At 40.9% G+C, this 17,500-nt stretch overlaps 1 protein-coding gene across 2 annotated transcripts in view; it reads right to left on the reverse strand.

The window, feature by feature from the left end:
- Positions 1-9,386: 9,386 nt before the first annotated feature.
- LOC137983073 (pregnancy-specific beta-1-glycoprotein 2-like) overlaps positions 9,387-17,500 on the reverse strand; it is an 8,597-nt gene continuing 483 nt past the window's right edge. The window contains exons 1-4 of one of the 2 annotated variants that reach the window (XM_068830250.1): positions 16,663-17,500; positions 15,053-15,160; positions 14,044-14,430; positions 9,387-11,755 (exon numbers count right to left, since the gene is read on the reverse strand). The exon at positions 16,663-17,500 is cut by the window's right edge and continues 483 nt beyond it. In XM_068830250.1, coding sequence (XP_068686351.1) covers positions 11,496-11,755; positions 14,044-14,430; positions 15,053-15,131 — 726 coding nt within the window. In that variant the 5' untranslated portion in view covers positions 15,132-15,160; positions 16,663-17,500 and the 3' untranslated portion in view covers positions 9,387-11,495. Of the gene's footprint in view, positions 11,756-14,043; positions 14,431-15,052; positions 15,161-16,245; positions 16,362-16,662 lie in introns of those variants that run through there. The other variant, XM_068830251.1, reaches the window with a different exon arrangement.

A 17,500-nucleotide genomic window follows, 5' to 3' on the forward strand; every position in this document is an offset into this window, starting at 1 on the left:
TCCGTTTTCGAAAATATCCAGATACGCGTACACTGGGTCTTTAAATGAACACATTGGACTTTCACCACAAAAGAGAGCTGAGAACTACAGCCCATATAGATATCCATACAAACGCCCACATCCATTTTTTTCTTTGTATATACGCTGCGCTAGTTTTCTAAATGTTTTAACAGTTTCCATTTGCGTATTTCTTGTTCTTGTGTCTGCATAGTGCTGTCTTGGTGTTAGTTTCGTAATCAGCAGGTTTTGTAGAAGTATTAGATTCGCAGTATTTGTCTCGCGCTTTTTCGTTAGTTTTCGATGTAGGGTGAAAACTGCAGGTTGCAAGCCATTGTTTCACCAAAGTTGAAACAACCCAAACCTTAATTTACTAATGCTAACATTAGGCCTAAACACTGTGCTTTAGATAACCATATGTTTAAAGGGGCTATGTCACGTTATTTTAGGGTGCTTGGGGAAGATCTTTGGGGTATTTACCGGCAGGGAAAATCTTTAGTTAAGCACGAGTTCAACACGGTAATGTGGTAATGTGGAATTCACTGATAAAATTATCGTTACAAAACAAACAAGATGATTCCGAGCAAAAACAAGCTTTATCATAAACTTGCAAAACGTCGGGCCGACTTTTTTTCAAGATTACTCAAATGTGATCCGTTTCAATCTTGTCGGCCTTTTGTGTCCATATCCATGCTTCTCTTTCTCTTTTACGCCGTTCAACAGTTTTCAGTGGTTATTGCATTGTTTCATTCCCCAAAATTGACTCCCAGTCAATTATATCTGGCTGGGTTTGCGGTTCTCCGAGATCACACATGGATCGTATGGCGGAAGCCAAGGGGGCCTTCACATGCATTCGGTCCGATCCCGTTGAGCCGGTTGATCCTGAAAAGCCCTTATAGGGAGCGGTCAACATCGCGAACGAACGTTGACGCCGTTTGCCCAGGCCTTAACCTGCAACCTGCACTTTACACCGTCCGAGTTTTCGATAAATTCTCAATTCTTGCAGAGTTACCGAGTTAATTATTGTGGCAACGTGTAATGGTTTCTATTTGATTGGCCCTTTGCTATGGTGTGAGCTGAAGTGCTCATTTAAACAAGCGCGCAAAGAAATTTAAAAAAAAACTATTGGAAAATGTCATAACATCTGTCCGTCTTCCTGTTACATAATCAAATGCTAAAAAACGATGAAATCTGACGTGGAATGAAAACTTACTCCTCAGTACTTTTTGCTCGATCTCTTCAAATCCAAAAATTTGGTTTTATCAACGGAGTTGATAATGTAAATTGGCCACCGTACAGAGATTCTAAAAGCTGACGTTTCGAGCGTTAGCCCTTCGTCAGAGCGAATCGAGGGATTATGGGTTACGTGTAGTTTTTATAGTAGAGTAGGAGCTACGCTATTGGTGGTAACATGGCAACGTGAAAAATAGGAATATATTAGTTAAATGAAAAGCGTTCGTTAATACCGTGAGGATTAAGGGTGCCGATTTGAAAGATGAATTTTTGTTCTAGATTCTTGCGGCTTTCCGTCGTACCTAGATGTAGGGAAAGGCCGCAGATAGCCATGTGTTTTTTGGAGTGGTTAGGCAGATTAAAATGGCGAGCGACTGGCTTGGATGCATCCTTGTCATTCTTCTCAACATCGCGAAGGTGTTCGCGGAATCGGTCACCTAGTCGTCTACCTGTCTCACCAATGTATAATTTATTGCATAACGTGCAGGTTATGCAATAAATGACATTTGTGGAGGTACATGTGAAACGATCGGTGATCTTAACAGATCGCTTACAAACCTACTGATTCACACAGTTATTTGTTGTATTCATCGTCACATCCATCACATGTCAAGAACTCCATCCCTTATTCTCAATTTCTTAGACTTCGACGTCTATGTAGTGATGACTCCGATTTTTCCAGCAAATCAGAGGAGATGTGCCAGTTCTTCGAAAAACGTGGCTATCCTGTCTCTGTGGTCAAAGCGGGCCATCATCGCGCCCAACAATTTGATCGACAGTCATCGCTACAAACGTCACAAAAAGATAAGAATGACAGAATTCCATTCACCCTCACTTTCCATCCTCATAATCACGCAGTCAAAAGCATCATTCTTAGTAATTTTAAATTACTCCAAAATGATCCCGAGACTGGTAGAATCTTTTCGCAACCTCCACTTATTTCATTCAAACGCGACAAAAACGTAGGCAACTTTTTAGTTAGAAGCGCGCTCAAAACTAACGAGCAACCCGGCACTTTCAAATGCGCGCGCTCACGATGCAAAACTTGTCTTTTCATTGTTAACACTAGCAAGATATCGGGACCTAAGCGATCTGTTAAGATCACCGATCGTTTCACATGTACCTCCACAAATGTCATTTATTGCATAACCTGCACGTTATGCAATAAATTATACATTGGTGAGACAGGTAGACGACTAGGTGACCGATTCCGCGAACACCTTCGCGATGTTGAGAAGAATGACAAGGATGCATCCAAGCCAGTCGCTCGCCATTTTAATCTGCCTAACCACTCCAAAAAACACATGGCTATCTGCGGCCTTTCCCTACATCTAGGTACGACGGAAAGCCGCAAGAATCTAGAACAAAAATTCATCTTTCAAATCGGCACCCTTAATCCTCACGGTATTAACGAACGCTTTTCATTTAACTAATATATTCCTATTTTTCACGTTGCCATGTTACCACCAATAGCGTAGCTCCTACTCTACTATAAAAACTACACGTAACCCATAATCCCTCGATTCGCTCTGACGAAGGGCTAACGCTCGAAACGTCAGCTTTTAGAATCTCTGTACGGTGGCCAATTTACATTATCAACTCCGTTGATAAAACCAAATTTTTGCATACTACTTCCCCACCGACGCAGCACCACAGTTTCTTTAGAAACTACCCCTTCATTCTCTTCAAATCCAGCCGAGAGGTGGGCGAAAGACAGAATTTGTCTCGTATTTCGGCTTAGCGGGTTATTCCTAAATTTCCAAAAAACCAAGTTGCAAGCGTTGATTTTGGAAGTAGTTTTACAGTCGAAGATTTTTCAACTCATCAATCAACTTGTGCTAAAGCTGCTCCGTTTGTAAACGGCCATTCCTCTACCTGGGCCGTGGACACATTGAATTACTTAACAGCGGGAGCAGCTATAGTGTCAACCATTATTAGTGCAAAATGTTAACGACTATTCTCGGTTTTCAAATGACGTCACGACTGCCATGTTGGTGCCCCTAAACAAAGAAAAGGCGGCCAAGTTGGTGCCCCGACCAAATCCTCCGGGAATTTAACTCTGTTATTATGCAAACGCTTCCTTTTGTTTTCGTTGAAAACATGGCTGTTGATCACGTGAGTGAAAACCAGCAATTATTAAATTCTCAACCTCGCATAATGCATTTCGCGTGCTCTCATTGGTTCACTTAATCTTGGGTTTCAGCTCATATGCCTTAGTTTGCCGTTATATGGTAAATGATTGCGCTAAGCGCTGCTAAACTAATTTTTTTTTCGCCGGAAGGCGAAATTTTTGTTTGAATAAAGCCAAAAAAGAAAAAAAAATTGTGGAAAGTTTGAATCAATTCCGACGTTTGGAAGTACGCAAAAAGGCAAGAAATGTTTCTGTGATGAGCCTACGTCTGTCTGACCACCAGGTATTACGCAATAATCGCATCTTCATCAATTAAGTTTTCTCGATTTCAATCGGATTTTCTCACTTTTTTCGCTCTTATTGCCTTCTTCCAAATTTAATAAAATAATTTTTCCATTCGCGCTTGTTGGATATGAGACTGGTTATAGCCAACTCGACGCTACGCACCCCGTTGGCTATTTAACATCTCATATCCAACGCGCGCTCATGGAATAAAGGTTAATTATATGTTGCCAAGGAAGGTTTTACATGCATTGGCGGTTTTCCTAAGGCGCCAACAGCTAATGAAAACATGTTTAAACATGTTATTAGCTCGCAAGGTTTTTGACCATGTTGAACCAGGATGGAGGGCGACTGAAGCGCTTTTCAACTAGCCCGCACGTGTGGGTTGTTTATGCCATTTACCACAAAAATCCGGAAATTTCGGTTGGAATTTAAATGGTAAGCCTATTTTGGTCTTCCCAAACGGAAAATTTCCGGAGAAAACAGGATTTCTTGCAAGGTAGTCCAAAATTCCCAAACGGAATTTCCAAACGGAAACCGTGTTTACCATTCGCATACCCCCATGATTTTGCCTTTCTGCAGACTCTCTCGGTAACCTTGAACGGATTTTGTAAATGGTACAGGCCTATCCCAACTAAATTTCCCATTCGGGAGTTTTTGCTTACCATTTGAAAAAACCTAGTACCAACCGGTTTCTGCTTGTAAATGGTAAAGAACCGTGAACTGAAAGAAGATCAAAGGAAGTTAATTAAGCGGTGCGACAGAAGTTTGTGGAGGGCAAAATATGCAATAACAGGGTCACCTACCTTGAAAGAAATCTCCAATTTTCCAAATTGCCTTTTCTAAAACTCCATAACGTCTATCACGTTTATCACAGCGGCACTAGTCTATATACTAGCACATTTAAAAGTTTGTCAAATTCGGCCATTCTTTAGCAACACGAAGGAATTTTTTATCGAGCACGTGCAGTCCGTGCAATAGAACTCACTCGTTTGTGCACGCATCGCGCAGGGCACATGTTTTGCTTGGCGTGAAATTTTATTGAATTTTAACAACTTAGAAAAAAACATTGAGCTTACTGTAGTAAAGTTGGTGTGAAGGGACGTATACAAAACATGACCCCAGGTCCATGGACCACCCCTACGGACCCGGTGCATGGACCCCTTATGATGGACCCGGTCCATGGACTACCCCTGTGGACCACCCCTCATTTTAGACGAAAGAGGAAAGTGATCTTCACACTTATCTGGACAATTAAAGCTGAATTGTTTCTAATTATAACCCGTGAAAAATTCAGGTGGTTTCAACGGGATTCAAACCCATGATCTCTGCGATGCCGGTGCGACGCTCTACCAACTGAGCTTTAAAGCCACTCAGTTGGGAGCAGGTCAATTTGTTAGGCTCATTTGTTTCAGTGAAGGGCTCGAGGAATGAAACGAACTTATATTTGAAAAGGGGGTTATAGACGCGGGTTATGGAGCCACCAAATAGGTGCTATAAGTGTCTATAGCAGGCTATTTAGGAGCGAGGATGGCCCAGTCGGTTAGTGCGCGGCCTTGTTGCAATAGGTCCTGAGTTCGATTCCCGGATCTCGCATCCTTATTTCGACTTCTTTTCGTTCTGTGTAGCTTAAGTAGCTTCAAATACCTGTAAAACGGAGCACTGATGACGAAGGGGGAGTAAAATGAGCGCACCGTCGAACTCAGGTTTGTCAGTTGAATTACTGTTTCGAGTTATCGACGTTAAATATGGTTGCTTTACTTTACTTTATTGCTTAAATCGGTAGCCCATAACTAGGAGCGAACAACAGCCCTATATTATATTCCTGTCACGGCGTTTTCACAGACCGCGATTTATTTTGTGGATTGAATTTCCCGCTAATGAGACTCCGGCAGGAACCCGAGACCTGTCACAAGAAATCGGGACTGTCTATGTCTTTTTGCAGAAAAGCCAGTCCAAAAACATACCGTGCATGGGCTCCTGGTCTTTAAAAATTTCGTAACGTAGGCTTAGTATGCAGGGCTGTCAACTCTCCCGGATAATCCAGGAGACTCCAGAAATAACGTCACAAGTGTTATTCGTCTTCTGTCATCCCATCTCTATCAATTCTCAATATTTGAAGAGTTTGGGGGTTGAATTCAATTCAATTCAATTCAATTGAGAAACCTTAATTTCATCATCTTAGAATTAGGTGCTCAGAAAGGTAGGTGGGTAATGGAGCAAGCTTTTCGTGGAGATTTCAGGTCAGTGTTACATGGTTTTTTTTGGCCGTTTCTCCAGTTTCCTTGACTGAATTGTGCTCATTCTGGTATAGTTTGAGCGATCTCTTCTCCCTGCACAAGTTAGTGGACAATGCTGTTCCTGACCGTTAAAAGTGACGACGTCGCAAGATGGGACCGTGGATAAAGCTGGACGTATTTTTCCAGATAGTAATCAAAGGATTTGAGAAAAAAAATATATATTGCAAAAACTCTACTTGGGGTCCCCCGTGCTACTTTCGATCCAAAGAGGGAGAGATTAATCGGTCCCTGAGCCATACGTGATTAACCCCTTGACTACAGTAGCTCCTCTATCAGTGCGATAAAAACTAGGGATAGTCTATAGTTCTGAATTTTTTTCCTTGTTCTTGTTCATGTGGTAAGCAGAGTTAGTACAGATCTAGAACGCATGCGCATTCGTAAAATACGTATTAACCCTTTGGCTACTAGAGATTTGGCCGAAAAACACGTTTTGAAGCTAGTTGAGGGGTTTTTTGGTCACTGTCGTGCTGTTTAAGAGCTAAACCTCCCTACAAACCCGTTTCCAGGTTGTACACTCCGCGGCCTTTTCAGCCAGGTGCAAAATAAGCGCTTGTAAAGTTCGGCATGCGCAGAAAGCAAAATTTCGACATAGTTTTTGGGTTTAAAAGTAGCACAACACTTTGGACTTTCACTTATCGCTTTCTCTCCTTCCCTCTCTTTTCGCTTTCCTTGCGTCATCTTTTTTATTTTGGTAGAAAGAGTTTTATTTCCTCTTGATGTAGTTACTTAGTTTAATGACATACATTTGTAGTTGCTGACGATGTTACTATTGTATTAAGTAAAAGAGCTTGAGCATGGTGGCCAAATAGACCATTCGGTTTCCTAAGCCCTGAGTACGGGAGTTGCTTCAAGTCAAGTGCTTAAATTTTCCAGATGAGTGCGAGGATCACTTCTCTCTTTCGTCTAAAAATGTTTCTGCTTATAAAACGTATTGAATTTACAAAATGAGGGGTGGTCCACAGGGGTAGTCCATGGACCGGGTCCATGAAGGCGTCCTTGGACCTAGGGTCCATTTTTTGTGTACGTCCGGTGTGAAGAAGGTGTGAATTGCCAGTAGGTAATGACTATTGTTGTACCTCCCAACTCAAATACGATTGGAAAAGAACGGGTCACGTGTCACGCGTCAAAACTCACCAACTCGTTAGGGCGAACAAAACTAACTAACTCCCTAGGGAAACAATGATTTGAACTTTCGACTCGCGCGTGATCAGGTCGTGCACCTTTGAAACAGCGGCAAATTTGTATGCCACCCGCGTCAAACAAATAGTTTTTACGCAGTCATGGCAGTTAAACGGTTTCAAACAAGAACTGAAGAAGTAATTTTAACGAAGTTTTAACATTTGTGATTTGAATTAACATTTATGATTTGTGACTTATTTTATATGCAAAATACTGGGATTTGAAACATTTTGCAATGAAGTCGTTAGCTGATCGACATCCGTGTATTGTTCTATTTTGAGTTGGGAGGTATTACAAAACACTTAATGACTGGCCCCACGGGAAACAGTGAGTTTTGTTTCCCCTAGACTCTCAATGTTTCCCTAGGCTTCGCCTCGGGGAACATTGTGGGTCTCGGGGAAACAAAACTCACTGTTCCCCTTAGGGCCAGTCATTAAGTTCTTATTGTCTACTTTGTCTGGGCAGCTCAGCCGGCATTGCGAGTTGTTTGATCACGGGGTTCAATTAGTGCGACCTTTTTTGTACCCTTTTTCTCAGATCGTACGCGCGCTACGATTTCGACACCTTGGATCACCAAATCCTCCTTAAGAGGCTGAGAAAATATTTTAATTTCACGGAAACAGCTGTTAAATGGTTCTCCTCTTATCTGCTTGGTCGATCTCAGCGAGTTTCTACAGTGGATGCCGCAATATCCGACGTCTAGAGTATGGTGTTCCCCAGGGCTCTAGATCTATACTCAGGCCATTGCTGTTCACTCTCTATATCGCACTCTCCAAGATGTAATACGCAGCCACGGTCTCGACTCCATGTTCTATGCGGACGACGCCCAAATCTACATCTCCATCGACGATCCTAAACACGCTGTTGACTCAGTAGAGGTTCTAAGGGGATGCATCAATGATGTTTTCGCATGGAACACCAAGAACATGTTAAAATGCAACCCTACAAAGACTGAAATATTACATTTCACGTCGCGATTCAACAGGCAAGCTTCAGTCTACGAAACATTATTGTTAGCAAACACCCTAGTAAAAGTGAAAACAAAAGCCAAGAATTTGGGTGTCATCTTCGACACACACCTTGTCATTTGCTGAACGCATAACCGAAATGTGCAAGAAAGCAAGATATGCCATAAGATCATCGGTCGTATTCGAAAGAATCTCTCTTTCGATGGATTGAAAACCTTGGTAAACTCCTTCGTGATATGATTTCCAGACTCGATTATTGCAATAGCGTCTTATATGACATCCCAAAGTACCAGAGAGATAAGTTACAAAGAATTCAGAATACCGCAGCACGAATGATAACAGGAGCCCGCAGTTCCGACCATGTAACACCTATATTAAAAAGCCTGCACTGTCTACCTGTGGAAGTAAGGATTTACTTTAAGATTCTTCTTGTCTCATATAAAATCTTGAATGGACAATCTGCTGGATATCTGGAACCTCTGATTAAGGAATATCATCCAACAAGAGCACTACGATCGTCATCCCATTCGCTACTATGCACCCCGGTCATAAAATCCAAAACATACGGAGGACGTGCATTTTCTATTGCAGCACCTCAATCATGGAACGCTATCCCTGAATATGTCAAAAATGCTGAAAGCGTTGTTTCATTTAAGACAAAACTCAAAACGTTTTTATTTAGGAAATTTTTCTATTGATTTTTGTGCTTAAGTTTAATGTATAATGTGTCGCATAGGCTATTTTTCTTATCATGATGTAAAGCGCATTGGGATATAGAAATGCGCTTAAAAAAACCTATGTTGTTATTATTATTATTATTATTATTATTAGCCAATCGAGTGGGCTAATCCCGTTCGAGGGGCTCAAAAATTAGAGATTAAGCATAACGTTTGCTGCTTGTCATAAAAGCATGAAAGTTATGTTATTCAAACTTGTCTCTCTCTTTTTAAAAGATGTATTATACATGGTGCTAACACGCAAGAAATAAGCTCATATCAACAGAGTTTCTTCTATTTTTGACATAACGCAAATTTTAGTCCGATGTTTGCCGTAAACATGATGCTTAATCTCCCTATTAACAATAGAAATCTCAAACTCGTACAGTAAAAGGTTGAAAAGGTATGTAATTCTCAATCATATTTTTTTTTGCGCGGACGAATTTGTTGCTTGTCGGAAACCCCTACTTAAGTTACAAATTGAAAAGAATGCCTTTATTTGACTAATAGAAAGTGGTGTAATAGCATAATTGAGCCTTTGTGAGGATAAAAGCAATCTTTCCATAATAAAAAAGCGTCGTTTCACTTTTGACCTCAGTCTGCGTTTTATTGATCACACTAAAGTTCTAACAACGTCTATAAACAAAATTCAGCCTGAGCATTAAGGTGATACTTTGGCCAAAAAAAATCAATTCTTCTTTTTCTTTCGATTTCAAAACTATATTAACTAAGCACCAAATGACCCAGGTTTTAAGCCATAATTTCACAACATACCTGTTTTTACTTTAACTCGAATTATCCTTACCACCTTAAAATTCTTGAGAGAGCTGAATCGAGGAAAAAATGACGTCAAAGACTCACAAGTTTAAGAATGCAATGCGCGTGGACGCGGCTGCATTAGACTTGCAGCACGGGCTTTCAAACTTTCAAACTCGTGTTTTGCAGATATAATAAGCATAATTTACACGCCGAAATTTTATAATATAGTGAGTAAATGACGTCACGTTTCCCTAGATCCAACCCTCTGAGGGCCAATCGGTCAGTTCAGCGGACTGTGAAATCCAAAAGTTACACACACAAAGTAAACAGCATTTGGATCAAAATCAAAGCTCAAAATTTTGTCAGTCAGGTGTTAAGCAGGCACACTTTCAAAATCTGAAGAAAAAAAGAAAGTGATGCTTTGATCATAGTAGCAGCACTTTAAATCTTACTTGAATGTACTCTCCGATTATGATCTTGGAACGGTTATCCTGTTGCATAGACCAATTCGGCAAACTCATTGTTGTACCCAATTCAAATCTCTAGGGGTTAAGATGCCTTGTGTATTGCATTTGCATGATAATGTAGCATTCAAATTTAAATGATATGGTAATACTTGCAAGAAAACGTTTATTCCCAAAAGATTTGAATTGGGTACAACACTGAGTTAGCCGAATCGGTCTATTATCACTCAATATTGCCTTTCGTTTATGCATATGAAGCGTCATTACGCTAAAATCAATGTAACGACTCTTACAATCACAAACGAAGCGGTACGATCAACCAATCAGAATCCGAAGATATTTCATGAAAATGGTATAAATGCTCGAAGCGCGGTAATGCGCTTGCTTGCAAGTGGAAGTGGTTTTGGTATTCGTTGGTTGAAAAAGTGGGACGAGATCTCTAGCCAAACAGTAAGAGAAATTGTGTCAATACATGACCATTAAAGGAATGGCCATCCATTGCGTGTGCACGAGTTGACCAGAAAGGTCTTGAAAATATCGTCCCGATTTTTTTCAAATTTTGTCGAAGAGTTCGAGGGCTTATTGAACTGAATGTGCTTGAATAGCGTTGATCGTCATCAGAACTGAGTTTGCGGAATTTTTTGCTTACAGTATTGAGTGATTATAGAAACTGAGGTCTTGTGGGCGATAATCAATTAAGATTTTGCGTTCGCAAGACTCCTGCGATGATTATTTTCGTGGAATTGTGATGTCAACTAGCATCGGCAGTCGGTTCCTACTGCGCATGTGCTTCAGCTGACACAGTCCCTTTGAACAGCGATCTATTGAAAGATGTACTCTCGCTCCTCCACTACAATATTTCAGCATTGACATAGTTGGTTTTGAAATAGAGCCTTTGCCTTATAAAGAGAAAACCTCATAAGCAAGATATTCTATTCCAAAGCTTTGCCTGAGGCGTTTATTATGAGAGACTATCCTCAGTCTATCCTTTGTATACTTTTATCATTACCAAAATACATTTTGTAAGGTGGCACTATCAAATTTGTCACATCACACTAATGCACAAATGGAACGAAAGTCAAAATGTGTTATTTTTCGTCTCCAAAATTAACTGTGTAATGATATTGGTAAAACAAACGACAATTTTCACAATAGAGCAACCTCGTTCTCACGACCTCTCCCTTGGCTTCGGGGCCGGCCACAACCCAGAAGCCAAGGGAGAGGTCCTGTCCTGGGAACAAGGTTGACAATTGGTACAATAGGTCGTTTGAAGCTACGTTCTTGACTAAGGAACTATGTGCTCGAATTTTTAATCAACAGGTGTTCGATGAACTAATAGCATGCGTGAAATAACTCATATCTATACAAGATGCAAAAGTAAAGGCATCACAGCAAATTCCACTCAGTTACAGTATAAAGGCGTTGTCTTTCTTGACTCCCTTTCTGTTTGCCCTTTTTTGTACCAATCAGGTGCTCACTGTGACATTTAAAGCATAAGAGACTGATCCACCTTCGTTTGTAGCCCGGCAAGTATATATTCCTGCTTGAGAGGTCGTGATGCTTGCAATATGGTAAAAATAGTTAGTCGACGAGTTCTGCAATACTGCTCCATTCTTAATCCATGCCACATACGGTTGAGGGTAGCCGTCTGCATTACAATGCAGATAAACTTGATCGCCACTAACAACGCTCATCGAAGTTTTATAAATTGTGATACTTGGAACACCTATGCATATGTGAAAAGTTAACGAAACGAAAATATACTAGTGAATCCTTTTGGAATGAAATGGCGCATAACAGTCGAGCACATGCTGTAGAAGGCAAGGGAAGGGAAAGTAAGGTTAGGGAAAAAGGGAAGGGGAGGGAACGGGAGGCAAGGGGCAGGGAAAGGAGGAGTGGGAGAAAGAAGGGAGGGAAGGGAGGGCAGGGAAAAAGGGATGGGGAAGGCAGGGGAGAGGGGAAGAGCGAGGGAACTGACATGAATAGGCCACTTTCGATATATTAAAATTCAGCTCGAAAGAAAGGTTTAGAGGACAAAGAAAAAGGAAAGTGGATGATATGGTAATGTCTTTCAACTTGTTTCTACTGTTTCTGTCCTCTCTGCCTCACTATCAAGCTGAATATTGATATTTCGAAAATGGCCTATTGAAGTGAAGTCAAACGTTCATCACCCAAGAGTAAGATTTACCCAAATTGGCCTAGTCCCACCATCAGCGTCAGAAAAGTATCTATTATTAAACCAAGTTTTGCGGGAAAATAACCAATAGACCAAATCGGCTAACTCAATTCAAACACATCACATCATTTGAATGGAATGCTGCATTATAATGCAAATACAATACACAAAGAATCTTCACCCCGGGAGCTTAAAATTGGGTACTACATTGAGTTAGCCGAATTGGTCTATTATCTATTTTTTCGCAAAACTTGGTTTAAGGACGGTGCCTACTAATTCAAAGGTGTTTTTGCGCGGTTTACTGAATATGCGGGAAAAGCAGATCTTTACAAGTGTTATTGAAATCCAAAAAGAAAATTTGGGGTAACCACGCATTTTTCGAAGATAATTAATCAACAATATTTGTAAAAAGTTGTAAAATACAAAGGAATGTATGGCGTTCTTTTCCAAATTGAAGCTCAATTATCTCTGAAAAATGCATGGTTACTCCCAATTTTCTTTTTGGATACCAAGATCACTTGCTAAGTTCTGCTTTCTCCGCATAGTTTGGAACCGCGCAAAAATATCCCTGTATTAATAAGCGCTAGCAATAGGAAATCCGAGTATCTCGAGATGTGCAGAACGTATGCGCAATAACAATAGTTGGCACCGTCCTTAAAAATAGATTCTTTTCTGACGCTGACGGGGACAAACCTGCTACCAGATTCTTACATCAAAGATACTGGACTCTTGAGCGTGAAGTGACGAGAAGTAAAGCAAAACCAAGTAAAAAGGATTCACGAGGGGTCATGTTGCAGCGACAAAAAACTTGTGTAGTGCACTCTGAGGCGACACCAGGAGCCCATCACCCGGAGCGTGCAACTTACCTATTTTCGTGCAACGACGTTTTCACAAGTAAGGTTATTTTTAGATTGAATTTCCCGCTAATGAGACTCCCACAGGAGCCCGATAACCAATTACAAGAAATTAAGCTGACGTCATAGGGTCACCGAACCGGAACTGACTTTGTTTTTTGACCTAATTCGCGGGAAGGGCTAGTCTAAAAATAAACCTACTTGTGAAAACGCCGTTTCACAGACGCTGTATGGAAGTTGCACGCTCCAGATGGGCTCCTGGCGACACGTAGCAGGGACTTGTAGCGGGGGCATGTAACAGGGACAAAATCGCAACATGTGCACACTTGAAAATGTTGCGGGTACATGTCTCAGGATATGTTGCAGCGACATGTCCCCTCGTGTGATTGATACTTTTATAATTGTGCAACACCAATTTGGGGGTGATCTTGTCCCCGCGACGGGTCCCATGAAGTCCAACAAGTTGAAATTCGTGGGACTCGTCGCTGCAACACATCGCTACAACATATCCCTGAAACATGTACCCGCAACATTTTCATGCGTGTGCAAATGTTGTGATTTTGTTCCTGCTACACGTCCCCGCTACACGACCCTAATGCGTGTCACCTCAGGGTGTCCTACACACCTCTTTGTCGCTGGAACATATTGCTGCGACATGTTCCTGCAACATGACCCCTCGTGTCTGCCCACCTTATGGGGCATTCGAAAATAGAGAATTAGCATTGTCATGTTTCACCCACTGTCAGGTGGCTTTTATTTGTGCATAGCATTCGGGGATGGGTGGGGTCACTCTGGTCTGCGACAACTCCGACAAACCAGGACCAATTAAAAAAAGGAAGGGGAATGGACAAAGTTTTGCTTGAATCCTTTATTAAACAACTCCAACGGCCTGCCGCAATTACCTATCCGTTAATTGGGACAGAGTCCGTGTATGCCTTTTTATCTACTATATGCAGAACCGATACTCTCTCTATTGAAACTCACCGATTAGTGAAATGGGACCACTCTTGTATTCATCACCCCAGATCAGCACTTTGCTGCCATAAGTTATTGATGCATCATTGCGATTCACTTTTTCGATTTGGAATTTGATATTCATTTCCCTCGAGCTTATATTTTTAGCAAGCACACTCAATCTGTCTTGTATTGATTGTGCAACACTTGGATTTTTGTATGAGAGAAAGTCCTCGAGAACTGATATATATTTGTTTAACATATAACCGTTAGAATCAAATTGTCCCCACTGGATCTCCTCGAATAAATTGCGTTGGCCAGTTCCAAACTTAAACCTCCAGTAAAAGACCGCGTTGCTGCCCAACCTCACCCGTTTGACACTGGAAGGTTCTCTCAAATATCTATTCGCGCTGGATTCTGAAAGAAACCAAAAGAGCTAAAGTAACAAGCATGAACATTACACACGAAACCGAGGAGCATCTCGCCGCGGTCTTAATTCAAAAATGAGGCCGACTTGAAATCCCTAGGATCGCAAGAAATGCTGCATTCCGACAATTTCATTCGTAGTGGTATACTTGAAAACAAGTAATCGGAAGATCACAGGTTCCACTCGTGTGAGGGCGACGGTCGACGAAAACGTCACCTCAAAGTATAACTTGGCTCTATCATAAGTATTTCCTGATTATTCAGTCTCGTGCCCGTCCTACAATGTGGGCGAAGTATCCTAAAAATAAATTGGTACAAGCGGCTTCAGAGTTAAAATAGAGAATGAAGGCTTCTCTATTGCATGCTTACGTTGACGTCAAAACCTCAAATTTGGTGATTTCGCGTCGTCGTTATGCAAAGGACCGCCAAGATACTTTCTAAAATCCGTGCTGCACGTGCAGCACGATTATTTATGCTCTTTTAACCAATGATATTACTGTTTTGTGGCTATGTCGTAGTCGTAGCCGTCGCCGTTTTTTAAATTCCCTAAGGCCTGGAGGTCATATTCAGAAAATACTTGAACACAGAGATAAATAGAGAAGGGGTAACTTACGCGCTCCTGCAAGAATAACCAGTGTGCAGACAAGAACACAACTGGCTGCAAGGACTGTGGTTGCTTGGAGAACGGGCATTCTGTTTCAATCCAGTTTGATACGTAACTCTATAAAGAAATAGAGAGATAGAGAGAGGAAACGAGTGAAAAAAAAAACAACAAAGAAAAACCAAACAAGGAAAAAAAAAAAACAATTGAAAAAGGTTACATAGGCTCTGAAATTGATACTTTTTGACCAATGCCTCGACCTTGCTTAAGGCAAAAAAAAAAAGGAAAAATTGACGACAGAAATGAAACTGTCTAGTGCAATAGAGCGACTTTGGTATGACCTTGAAAAAGTGTTCGCAATTTGTTTCACGGACCAATGTTAGGCAAGATTAATAAAGTCTCTCCTTATTCTTATTATTGTTTGCAACCGCGTTCGCTAAGCCAATGAAAATTCGCGCTGGTTTGTTTTTGTTCGATAAACCAATTAAATGTTTTGCAATTTTTGTTTACGTTCTGTTTTTTACATTTATTTTTCGAGGTCATGTGAAAGTCGCTCTTACACACCTGAACCAAATTCGTGATACGCGCGAGGTAACCCTATCGGTTAAAAACACCGAACTTTAATGAAAAACAACGGAGTGGAAATCAAATACCTGTCATTTCGACAAAAAGCTACTTGGACGCAATCCCACTTTAAATTCCACAAGTCAATTCCGACACCAACACACAAAAAAAATACCCAATTCTTTTAACTCCCGCGTCCATTCCGTTTGATGTTTCGTTTGATAAAAAACTTTATTTAAGCGTCTAGTCTTCTTGCACTAGAGTACTAATTGGGGACACTGTAAATCGAAATCAACAAATTAACGCAAATCAAATCAACTGTTGGTTTTTGAGGAGAGGGAAAAACCGGAGTACCCGGATAAAAACCTCTGGAAGCAGAGTAGAGAACTAACAAACTCAACAAACATATGACGCCGAGTCTGGGAAAGGAGCCCGGTCTGCAAAGCGAATGCTCTCACCACTACGCCCCCAAAAAAGTAATAATTATTTTATGCTGCGCTTTTACATATCAGTCACACTAAAAAGCTCGAAAATGCGGAAGAAAAAATGAGTGGCAAATAAATGCAGGGTTTCAGGGTGGAGAGGGATCTGCGGTGACTGGTCAGGTAAACAACATTCAGTTTGCAATATGAAACACTTACTTAAAGGCCTTTACGTTAAAGCTCATCCCAACGATTTCACACTGAGCTGCTAACTCCAAGATGGGTATGTGTTTCAATTGTCGCACTCAAATGTCCGAAACTTAACGGCGTAGTTTGACAGGTGAAGTGTTTTTTCTCTTGATAGATGCAAGACGTTACCCTTTCCATATAACTTTACAGGTTAAAGGTACTATCCAGGACAATTAAATAACTAATGAAATAAGTTGTTCAGGTGTTAAGTATTGATTCAAACCCTACAGCTACAAATACTCTTGATGATGTTCTCATCAAGTTTTCGCTTCTTTCAGAAATTTGCATTCCGATAGGAAAAGGTACTCAGTGAATTAGTTTCACGAACAGAGGGAAAATGATAAAATAAATTGTCTTGTAGGTTTGGACGTTTCAATTGAAACTTACCTCTTTATTCCAATCTGTAAACCAATATATTGGATCACCCAAGTCGGATGTCTTTTTCTTTTTCTTCTGTTATCACTGGATCTGGGATGTGTCGGGGGATGGTCTCGGAGCCTTTTATATGATTGGTCAACATTGTATGAACTGAAGTTTAAACTAGTTAAGCCTGAAATCGGAACTGCATCCGTCTTTGCGAACGTCCGAGGTTCAGTGTTTTGAATACCGGAAAGACTGGGAGGTCTTTCGCAAGTGAGTTTTGACTCTCTTTTTCAATACTGTGTCAACAAAAGAGGTATTTGAGGATAAGGAGATAAAAACGCGTTTTTGAATTATAGATTCTACTAAATCCACGTTGGTATGTAAAAAGGTAGTACTAGTGCGCTAAAAAATCAAATGGAGGGTGAAATAAATGTAGAGGGGTGTCTATAGGAGAAAATTGCTTAAATTGTCCAGATAAGCGTTATGTAAAAATGGGTGTTAAGTTACGGGCACGAGTCGGCCAAACCCCACATAACGACCCCTCCAAATGTCCATTCACGACTGAGAGCGTTCGTCTCTAAAAGGAAACAGGAAAAAATCGCAGTAATTAACATTTTTGCTAGGATTTTAATAGATAAACGCCTATCCAAACCGGACTGCTTTTTTAATTGACAAGAATAGACAGGGTCATCATATTCCTGTGGTGAATCACTTTCAAGGTGTTTGCTCTTGGAAATTCAGATTCCATTAACTATGTTTAGACACATCATGTTTCGTTGCAGCACTGGACACAAAAAACGACAAAGCACAAAACACACCGAGATCGATATGAACGACTGATTTCTTGCCTAGAAGAAACGTG

Source organism: Montipora foliosa, chromosome 13 (genome assembly GCF_036669935.1).
Source record: "Montipora foliosa isolate CH-2021 chromosome 13, ASM3666993v2, whole genome shotgun sequence".
NCBI classification, from domain to species: domain Eukaryota; kingdom Metazoa; phylum Cnidaria; class Anthozoa; order Scleractinia; family Acroporidae; genus Montipora; species Montipora foliosa.